General features: G+C 42.2%; 1 protein-coding gene across 2 annotated transcripts in view; it reads right to left on the bottom strand.

The window, feature by feature from the left end:
* Window positions 1–641: 641 nt before the first annotated feature.
* Window positions 642–11,449, bottom strand: part of ap3b1a (adaptor related protein complex 3 subunit beta 1a) — a 55,048-nt gene continuing 44,240 nt past the window's right edge. For both annotated transcript variants that reach the window (XM_062412292.1, XM_062412291.1), the window contains exons 24-27: window positions 11,059–11,143; window positions 10,327–10,424; window positions 8,618–8,756; window positions 642–1,653 (exon numbers count right to left, since the gene is read on the bottom strand). In XM_062412292.1, coding sequence (XP_062268276.1) covers window positions 1,500–1,653; window positions 8,618–8,756; window positions 10,327–10,424; window positions 11,059–11,143 — 476 coding nt within the window. In that variant the 3' untranslated portion in view covers window positions 642–1,499. The remainder of the gene's footprint in view (window positions 1,654–8,617; window positions 8,757–10,326; window positions 10,425–11,058; window positions 11,144–11,449) is intronic.

The raw sequence follows: 11,449 nt of genomic DNA, 5'->3' as shown, positions 1-11,449 counted from the left end.
CTGCTCTAGTCAAATAGGACATGGAATAAAACTGTTGAAATGTCTAATATATAAATATAAGTAGAATATTTATTTGTAACATTACTCATGCAGTATGAGGCACAGTAAAGCTGCAGTTTGCATGCTTCTCTTCACATCCAGACTCTGAGTCTTATAACATGTTACAAGGTTTATTTAATGAGATTTACACAAGCCTTGTATTGGCATTGTTATCTACAGTGGATTTGAGAAAAAACAAGTTGGTTTGTTGTTGATTATGAAATGTTTCCTTACAGCTTTTGTCCTGAGGACATGTTTGGACAATGAGCTGTTTTTACAGGACACAAGACAGTGGCCCAGGATGTAGAGCGGGTTGTCCAGTAACCAGAGGGTTGGCAGTTTGATTCCAAGATACTGAAACCTCACTCACACACCGCTTTGTGTGATAGATAAAGTGCTGCCAAAAGATGCAGTATTTGAATGTGTGTGTGAATGGGTGAGTGGCAAAAATGAGTGCATTGGTTTATACTTCAGTCATTTAGCAGCGTTCACCATTAACGTTCCTGTGTTTCAGCCCCACTCAGCTAAATGATGATATATCACAGCAGCGACACTAAACACACCCAGAGCGTTAGCAGCAGCAAGACACAGAAACAAGTTCAGTAAGTTCACTTTTTTATTGTTCAGCAAATGCGATACAAATAAAAAGACCTTGTCGTTTGACGTCTAATCTATATGTCTGGTATTCTAAATAACATTATTGAAATCATGTGAAAGGCACTTTGAAAAATGGGATTTTCGGGCAGTTTTAAAGTTGGAATGTAAAACTACAACACGAACAGAGACTCGTTTGGTTTGATAAAAGCTTATAAATGTACGACAATGTTCACTTGGGTTGGCACTGCTACTCTGCTTCTCTTTGCTTTAAAAGAAACTATATTCATCAATGGCTCAGGCACAAATATCAATACAGTCGGAGAGTGACGCTTCAGATTTCTTTGTGGAGCATCTTGATTGATAAAGAAATAAACAGGGCCTGAGTGCTTGGCCTTTAGCATTGTGACGTAGTAAGCTCTTGCTGCACAATATTTCTGGTTAATAATATAATATACCCTTGGTAAGAACTGCGAACGTTATGAATTCTTCTGAGATGAACGACCAGTAAGTGTGAAATTCTCTTGATGGAGGAGTGTCATGTTTGTGAAGGACAAAGTTGGACGAACAGAAATAGCTGAGGGCAGGTGTCCCGTTTTAAAAAAGGTAATAACACATTTATGATGCATCATGTGTGTTTTAAAGGGGATAAACACTTAATTCAAGAATGTCACAAAGTTATTCCCGTGGTTCAGGACAATCTTTTCCAAAGTAGCAGACCAGAAAAATAAGAATCGCTGATCGCTCATTCTCTGTGGGCACGCAAGTTCAAGCTATAGCTCTCCAGTCTCAGGATTTCAGATGCCTAAATCCTCCCAAACCACAGAAATATAATGTATGAAATATTTGATTACGGGGTGTCTGCTCTATGCTTGGGCGAGGGCTTGTTTGAGGTCTCGGAGCAACATGGACGCCATGACGCTCTTTTCTGTGTTGACCGTGAGCAGGGCACAGGAGGACTCCTTCGTCTCCAGGGACACCAGGACCAGGGCTCCGCTGCTGACCGTCCGCCCAGCAAACCTGCAGGGGAATGAGATCAGATTCATCAGATTCCAGGGCAAACATGTACTGTGGGAGCTGTGGCCTTATGGTGAATGATGAAAGATTTCACTGGAGCTACCTTCTACCAAAGAAATGGTCCAAACAAAAATGCTTCTTAGGTAACAGGGATACAGTTTCTGGAAAGAGATTCGATGCTGAAAGAACCACAAAAAAATTCCTTTCACCTCTTGTGTATTTATGGATACATTTCAGTGAGAAATATCTAAATCCAATAATCATCATCGTTAGATGTCACCAGACTTAATTACGAAATACGTTTCCATCCACCTGTCAGACTCATTTAAGGGGGGATTCATCTGCAAAAGTCAAAATTTGAAAAAAACAACCCACTTCCATCATCTTGGTTGAAGCAAATAGGTTTCATGAAAATGGAAAAGTACATTTCAGCCATTTATCATTAGTGGACGGAGTGATGATGACGGCGGGTGTCAGGTATGTGATGCGGTTTGAAAATAAAAACAAGGAAATTAACTTAAGCAGAATGAGACTTATTTGTAATTTATCTTTAATAATTTCTATAATGCGTTTATTATCTCCGCGAAGCAGGTTATGTTTTTAACTACTTTTTGTTCTTTAGCAGCATTACTCAAAGAGTACTCGACCAGTTACAATGATATTTTGTGGACCCAACTCAACGTTTATGTGAGTAACTAGACCTGTGGGCGGATCTAGGATATTTTCCCCCACTTTCTTCAAATCACGAGTTGGGGGTTTATTAAAATATTTCATGGATCTTTATGAAAAAAAAACAAAGGTGTGAACCCCCACTCTAGTGAAATTGTGTTTATATTGTTGTTGTAGAAAAAAATTGATGATTTCTACTTTGTTTTGCTACCCACATGTTCCCTTTTTCAACTCAACAAACATAATTAACATAAAAAAACAGAAGTGAAGCCAGTGACTACTATATTATTGAACAGCTAATGTATAACAAACATCAAGCAGCTTAAAAATGAAGACAAATGCGTTGGCCAGCCAGGGACCTTTGCACTTAACTCACATTTCTCACCTCCACCCATAAATCCTCACATTAGAAAATTCTCTAACATCTCACACCTTGTAATTACCCTAAATTAGGGAGAGAGACAAAGGAGGAAAAACTATGTGACAGGAAATATAGAGAGTGAAGCAACAGACAGTCTATTATTCCAACTGACTAAAGAGCCATTAGGGGTGAGACACGCCCTTCATGCCAGTCAATTAGAAATTAGCCTGTTTTTATGGACTGTGGGTGTCTATGATTGTGTGGGAGCCATGGGACTGGGATGGGGGATGCCCCGTCCCACCAGCTCCCTCCGGGCCATCGCTAGAATTCTCAGTCCCCCTCGTTTCCTTGGATACTGTCCCACCGGACCAGGGGCAGATCTGGGTGCACATGGTCCCCATTGAGAGTGCTAACAAGAGGCAGACAGGGGCTATGACCCACTGTGACCCTTTTTGAGGGTGACAGAGCCGAACTGGGCCCCCTCTCCCGCTCCCCTCTGGCCCTTTGCATCTCAGAGCCTCACGTGGCTAACTCCCAGCCATCTGCCTCAATTTAGCACTACATCCCTGCAACAAAGACCCCCCGTGGCAGCCCGCTTAGGCCTGACAAACAGCCCACAAAGAGCCCCACTTAGGCCTGACTAAAGCTGGTGAAGAGGCCCCGCAGGACGGCCTGTGGACAGGCGCTGTCACGAGAGCCCCGCAAACCTGTGCTGCGCGATGGAAGCAACCAGCACGTCCACCAATTAGCACGCACAAGTTAAAGATGGGGACGGGAGGGTGGGCGCCGCGGAGGGTACATGCATGCACAATGACTCTGTGCTGGCTCACAAACCCAGTTTGTCTGGGTGTGTCTCTGGGGAGCTGCTAAATTACCATCAACAGAGGGGAGGGAGTTTATCAGCGAGCTCTCAGGGAGAAGAGAGAGAGTCCTCCTCAGGCTTAATTAAAATATTAGCCACTTCAGCAGGAAACGCAAGCCATTCAAGAAGAGGATTAATTTATCTGAAAAACACCAACTCTTTGCTCGGCTCTCGCTTCTTTAAATTATTCAGAGGTTGTGTATTATTCTGAATGACTAACTGCGGAAATCCAGGATGTGCTTCGCAGCCAAAAATAATCATTTTTATCCGGTCTTCATTTACATGTTAGTTTCAACACGCAATCATAACCATGCATGCTAGTGTCCAGCTCCCACAGTCCCCCTCTCGCCCCCACTGTCCCCAGCTTAAGGTGTCTATGTGGTCCCTGTGGCTTTGCTAATGGATTTAGGATATAAATCTATCATTTACTCAGCTAGTTAACACTAGCCTGAGGCTGCTTTCATTTCGTCTCAGGAGACGCTGCTGTGGGCATTTGTTCATGTGATGGAATAGGAGCGAGTCAAGGAAACAGGAGCGTGTTGTGATTGTGTTTGATTTCCAAGCGCATTTCCTTTGAATATTTCTACTCTGCTGTCGGTGTGCGGCCAAACGCAGAGACTGGCCCCGATTCACGGAAGAATCTAACACAACATCGGTGCATTTTTAAGGACTAGATGGGAAAGATTAAGGACATGCGAGGCCTTAAACGGGTCATTGGTATTCCCCTGCACTCTTCACATACTGGGCTAAACACTGGATTAATTGCAGTGTATGGAAAGAAAAGCAAAGCATAACCCCTGGACTTAGAGCAGGCGGATTGGCATCGATCGGCAGGGCTGCGGCTAAGCATCACTCTCCAATTATCTGTGATTCTCCTCAGTGCAGAGAGCCTGTGTGTGCCATCTGCCTCCCCTCCACCCTGCCACTGCAAACACAAAGTGGGCTTCACCTTTGCATTCACCCTCACACCGAGACGACACGGGCCGCTGATGATTCGGCCCAGCAACCAAGAATGCAGGAGTCCCACAACAATCTCGAGAAAACGTTCAGCCATGTTTTATCATTCTCTGGAAACGATTAAAGCGCATCATGTTTTCACTTAAATCGGAAATTTGGAAAGGCTGAGGGCAACTGTGTGGCGGCTGAAGCTGGACGCTATTGTTCCATCCTGGTTCTTGGGCCAGGTGGACAAGTGGAAGAGCGTCCTTCAACCGACTGGTCAGCGAGGCCAGAGCAGAGGCGCCCACAAGTGACCAGGCTCAGAGCAGGCAGATGGCCAGAGCCATTAGCCCCAATTACAACCAGGCACCCTTCACACATCTCCAGAGCTCGGCCATACAGACACACAGATGGACACAAACGGTATAGAGGACGTATGGACGACAGAGGGTGAAGAAGAACAGGGACAAGTTGGGAGGAGGAGATGAGAATTTACCTCAAGGGCTTGAGGAAAACACATCACCGATAACTGAGATAAACATGTTGCATCTTCATTGTTGTCTGAAAATAACCCACATTACATCGGTTTCATGGTGCATTTCGTATCATCTGAAGACAGATCATGTGCCACAGTGTCTGCTAAGCAATCTATAATGGAGAGACCAGACATTTAATTAGTCAGGTTACAAATGACACTCAATTAAATGTTAAATAGGAACAAGAATTCAACCTCACTGAAAAGAGGAAAATTCCCAGTGTTTAAAGAAACATAATTTAATTATATCAAAGTGTAAAGAGAAAGCACAGCTTATAAATCAAGGGGTACAGCTTTTTTTTTTTTTAAATTAGGATCTAACCAGAGGGATTGGCAATGCATGCAAAATTCGATCAAATTTGCTTTCAAACGGACTGAAAAATAGAGCACATTTATTCTATTCCGCCTGTTTAGACATAAACAAGAACAGCGTTGTCTACATTTGCTTTCCTGCTTGATTTATTGCCATCCTCCTTTCCAGCAATCAATTTTTGTGTTTCTGTGGCATCCCCCTCCGCTCGCTCCGGCGCCTGCTTGGGGAAAAGCAGTGCTGCACCCTGCTGATAAACAAGGGGAGTGCAGGGAAAGCAGTGGTGCAGAGGGGGAGGCAGGCTGTCGCTTTGTTCAACCGAAGCGGTGTCATACACGGAGCTGCCGTCAATAACACTAGGTCTGTCTGAAGCACACTTATCATTCAAAGGCTTCTTATTGAAATAACATCCATTCTACACTAAACCCAAACTCCCACTCCTGTGAGGGCAGGTTCTTTGTGTGAACTTATCAGGGAGGCCTGGATGGAGGTCACCTCTCTCGTCAGTAGACATGAAGAGAGAGGTGACCTCCACGATAAGCTCTCAGTGGGTGTATCCGATCAGATCGATCTGCTTGTTATTCAAAGTATATGCGGCAGCAATACACAACAGTGACCGTGATCGAAGTAATTACAGGGACCGAAAAGATTAGCTGATTACTTCAACAGTCAATTGTTATTAGGCAGAAAAAAGTCAAACAATGACTGGTTCACAAATTTTCTAAAAACATAACGATTTGTTGCTTTTCCCTGTTTTTATATCTGAATACAATTTTTTATATTTATATTTTTTGGTAACCGGAAAAAAACTGAGGATTTATCACTTTTGTCTGATATTAATGATAAAAAAACAACAATCATAAGATGATAATCCTTGTAATCTTGTTCTATAAGACTTGGTTTAGATCCACAGTTGGGAAGAGGAAGATGTAGTTTAAATAAAGCCATGATGATGAATGTTAAATCTCAAAGGAAAACTGTTCCCAAACAAAAACAGGTCGACAGAATAAACAAACCTCAAAGCATCGCTCTGTAAAGTGAAAAGAGCCTAATGCTGCTTTGAAATGACTTACATGACTCATGTAGCTAAACTGTAGGAGATTAAGGTTCTGTCTATCAAGGAATTGTTGCAGCTCTAATCATAACACAACTATTGTACTCAATAGAGTCCATACCTTCACCAACACATTTTAATTCACTACATTCAGATTTTTATCTACATCGGCACCATATTTAACATAATGATTTTTCATCCTTTATTATTCTCTGAGAAATTATTCTCACAATATAAAAGAATGAGAAAAAAAATATCCGCCCCCTAATCCAGATCCGAAGTCTGGTGGCAATCCCTCCCAGGGTTTTAGCTCAATCATGCTAATTAACAAACAGGCAAACAAACAAATTGGAAGACGTAATAAAGTCAGTCAATTATTTGATCACCTTAAATTAAACATCATGAACCTGCCCAGCCAATGGCATTGAATCTAAACCATAGATGGACGAGATGTAGAGGAACTTCTTGATAAATGACACATAAAGGCAACGAAACTTGCTTCCTTCGCATTTCTCAAAGACAAGGCTGTCAAACCCACTGCTTCAGTCTGAGGAGACAAACACTGAGGATTTTGTCAGTGAGTAACTCCATCATTTCCAATAAGTGGCACGGACACAACCGGACAATATGAGACTGTCTTTATTATTCGAAGACTACAGGGTAACATTGGGAGACTGTCGTCCTCTTTAGCCATCACTGAAGCAGGAGGGAGATTGATGGCCTGGAGTCATTTGAGTTATTGGTTATTCTGAATGAAGTATGGGCTTATTGGATGCCAGCTTCTCCCACTGGCTCACATTGATCTCCTCTCACTCTTTCAGCTCTCTGTGCCCTTGTGCTGTGGTCTCCTTATTCTTTGTATCCCCCACTCTGACTTCCTCGCTGTCCCAGTCTCCTCCATCCTCTAATTCAAGCTAAATCTATAAAGAAATTATCACCAAAGACGAACGGAAAGAGACGGACAAGCAGGAGGAGGACAGATTGTGGCGCGAAGGGATGGAGTGAAAGACAAAGAGGAAGTGAAAGAGAGACAGCGGCGTGGAGGGAGAGACAGATGGGGGGTGGGGTGCAGAGATGAGGCGAGAGAGAGAGAGAGAGAGAGAGAGAGAGAGAGAGAGAGAGAGAGAGAGAGAGAGGGAGGTGTAATTATCTATCAGGTGTTCGGGTGTGCGTGACAGAGGAGGAAGCTCATTAGCACACTCTGTGTACACCAATTACACAGCCAGGCTTCTCAGGGCATTCCCCTGGCATGTGTGTGTGAGGGTGATCAGGAACACAGGCACTTTCACTCTCTGATACACGCACATGCACCGTCTGACTAAACACGTAAAGCGCAATTATGACTGGCACATGTAGCCGGGACCATTCATCTTATCGCTCTCTGACACGGTAAACAAAGTCCATGTGTAAAATTATCTGTGACTCTCAGAAGAGCGTCAAAGTGTGATCTTTGTTTTTACTATTTCTCCTGATGTGAGGGTTCATCACTTCATCAATCTTGCTCCTGCTGACACACATATCTGGGGGGGTTGAGTATGTGTTGTCATGCAATGAAATAAGTTTTACACTTTCCTTTTCTATTATTAATTAACTTCCATTACTGTATTTCCCACACTTGTATATGTATTACTACTCTTCAGTATCTTCCATAATTTGCATGTACTCTGGTCTTCCCTGAAAGTGAGATCCTCACAGGATATAGCTGATTTAATAAAACTATAATTTGCTATTTACTTCAGACTGTGACATGTAATATGTAATATCATATACATACAATGTGTTTATCAAGGACAAAATGGGCCTTTGTATAAAGAGAAGAGCTTGTGTCATTCACTGGGAAATCATCCCTCCTTTCCTTACTGCTCTGTGGGTGAACCTTTCCAATAGATGACAGGAAATAGTAAATCACTTAGCGAGAAATGCTTGTCAAGCTATGGAGAAAACATCCCATACTTCCCTTCAAGCTGCACATCATCTACATAACAGTCACCTGGATAATAAATGCAGTCAGATAACTAATACAGTATATTTGAAGATATTATATTACAAGACATCAGCTTTTCATACACTTTTCTTTCCTATCTTTTTACTTCTTATCTATTTTAAATTATTTATTTGAAGAATGAAAATGTTCCCAATCCATAAAGTTACACTAATAATCCCAGTGAGGAACAGACAGAATTTATATAATTAACTTCGGCGTGACAAAAAACACAACACATTTCTGGACGTCTCACCTGTGGACGTTGCTCTGGCTGGACGACACCACTCCGACGTTGGCCGCAGACAGGACGTGCTTGCTGATGGACTGGCTGGAGGTGTTTGCTGTTGCCATGGTGATGGTTTCCGAGGTCTCATTCATGCCCAGGAGCTTACCTGAGGAGATGCAAAAAGGTTTAACCGCAAAAAACAGAGACCGACACGAACAGAGGCTAAATTCAGTTACGACTGTAAATTGAATGTATTTGCACAGTTTAAATCAAGACCACTTATATGCTTGTGCGTTTGTATTAGCGTGGAATAAATTACAGCTCCTGATTTCCGGTCTGACACTAACAGAACATGTTAAAATAGCATTTAATGATTCATCAAATCGGAAAAGGAAACAAAATTGTGCATCTATTAGTAATGCAAATAAAGTAAAAAAAAAATTGCAGTGTTCTTATCAATGAACAAGAATTTATTCAAAAAAGAATGGAGATACATGTGCACAGGTTTGGTAGAAATAAACGAGGTCTTAAAAAGGCAAATATAATGAAAACCTGTTAAATTAAAGAATTCATTAACTTCACTCAATTGCTACAATGTGGCATCGTGCTCGAGAGAGAAAAGGGTCCGGCAAGGCAACTTGCTCTTCTCTGTTCAATCCACTCTTGTCTGAGTGCCAGTTGTATTCAGCCGAGCTCTGAACACAGTGAATGCAGATTAATTAAGGCGGAACCAGCATTTAGAAGGCACTTAAAGAGCACACTGATGGCTGAGATACGAGTGTGCTCTCGGCTCTCAATGGCTGCCACAGCACGCAGCTCTACAGGTGTGTGTGCTTCTGCTTTGGAGGTTTGTTTTGGAAATACCATTAAGTGCCTCATAAGAAGAAAGCAATTTGCTCTAATGAGTTACGGGTGAGGAAATGTTTAGAGGCAGGCTGGGATTTTATTTCTTTGTAGAATCATTTATGAAAACTGCAGACAATAAAGAAGAAAAACATGACGGTGTAAATATAAGATTTAAAGGGAGATTGTGTGAAAAATGTATTTTTCCTCTTACAATTCTATCACCTATAGATAAAAGATCTGGCGATATTTTGTATTTTTTGTTTTGGTGTAGCCTGATAACATTTAATTATCTGTGCCATAAAGCTCCATTGTCATTGAAACACAGTTTAAGACATATAAATGAACCAGAAGTAACATTGAGTGACATGTTCCTTCATTACCAGAGCTGAACTGATCAATCTACCAGCCAATTATAACCTCCGCCAAGGAGATCTTATCAAATTGTGGTGTGGATCCAGGTCAGAGGGCGGGAAAGGACACTTTAGGAAAATGTTTAGGAAATGGATATTTATAAGTGTGTGAAATTTGTTGCAGATCCTCAAAATAATCTGAATCTAGTGAATTTAAACGTGGTTTCATAAAAGGGACTGTTTAGCCTTGGCAGAGTCTACTGAGTGACATTCTAGCTGCAAATATTTCAGTATCATGTCAATTGTGGGCTGATGACAAGAAACTAACACTCAGATATGACAAAAAGGTTTGAGGTAGGGTATTAGTCTATTTACATTACATCTGTTAAAAACTAATTCCTGTCTGGATGTTTCTGCCACTTTCTGGCAAGTAAATAATATTTGATAAAAGCAAACAACAGGTCAGAACAGGTCCTGTAATTTGAATTGGTACAATAACAGTTTATATTGAGTAGTAATGACGATCTAAAGTGAACTCACCTTGCTCCTTACAGAAGTCCTCTTCTGTCATGGTACTGGGCATAAACAGCTCTCCTACAGCCGGCTGGATGGACACACTGAACTGGTCCTCCTTGGTGCTGAGGGAGAAAAGAGAAGAGTACATGAATAGTGATGTATTTATAGAATATCTAACGTAAAGGGGAAATCAAGATTATAATTTTGACTTGATATTCTGTATTTACAACTCATCTTAATCTGGATGAATACAGAACAACATGTGTCGTATAGTGTTTGTGAGTATGTGTGTGTGTTTATGCTTTGTTTGTGTATGAAATGCTTCTCTTCTGATTGCTTTGCAAACCAAGCTCTGTGAATGGCATTTTGTGCCGGATTGATTCCCCCATCCCAAACAGATTTTCTGATAAGGTTATTGAGCGGCTGAGCAGCGGTGCCAATGGCATTCAGCAGGTTGATTTGGGCTGGGGCTGATTACTGCAGGAATAATTGTTATCCCAGTGAACCAGGATCAATTGTGGCTGATGTCTCACCTGGGAGTGCTGGCACAGAGCGGGTAGGAAAAGGAGAATTAACAAAGAACAAGAGAAGAGAGGAAACAAATGGACTTAAGAGAAACATAAAGGAGATGTGTTGGTGGAGACGGAAAGAGATGTGTAGCAGAGGGTACCAAGTGAAAAAGAGGTACACCTGAAAATCTGAGGGGGAAAAAAACAAACACCTGACTTGAAATGAGCGGATGTCAGGTCGTCTTACCACAACTGGAAGTTGGCTGCTTGCGTCGAGTCGCTGAAGTCAACACCCATGGAAACCGTCACTGAGGCCTCGGGCTCCAGTCGCTCTGAACATGAAAAAAGAGGGGAGGAAAGGAGAAAAGGAAGAGTGAGTGACAAGGGCACAGTGTGCATCGCGTTGGAGGGATGGAGCTGCAAAGGGAGAGGGGGGGAGGCGGAGGGGGGAGGGCAGCAGCAGAGTGGAACAGACAGGCATCCGCAGCACTTGTGTTTTCTACTTCACAAAGCAAGGCCACCGCGTGAAAACCATCCTTCAATCTCATTCCCCACACCTCTAAAAAAAAAAAAACACATGAAGGACTAGCATATTTCCAAAACTACAGGCTTGTCAAAGAGGGCATCAGCATCAAGAG

This window comes from Platichthys flesus, chromosome 19 (genome assembly GCF_949316205.1).
Source record: "Platichthys flesus chromosome 19, fPlaFle2.1, whole genome shotgun sequence".
NCBI classification, from domain to species: domain Eukaryota; kingdom Metazoa; phylum Chordata; class Actinopteri; order Pleuronectiformes; family Pleuronectidae; genus Platichthys; species Platichthys flesus.
The sequence above is the reverse complement of the archived record's forward strand: the minus strand, read 5'-3'. Positions and strand labels throughout refer to the sequence as shown.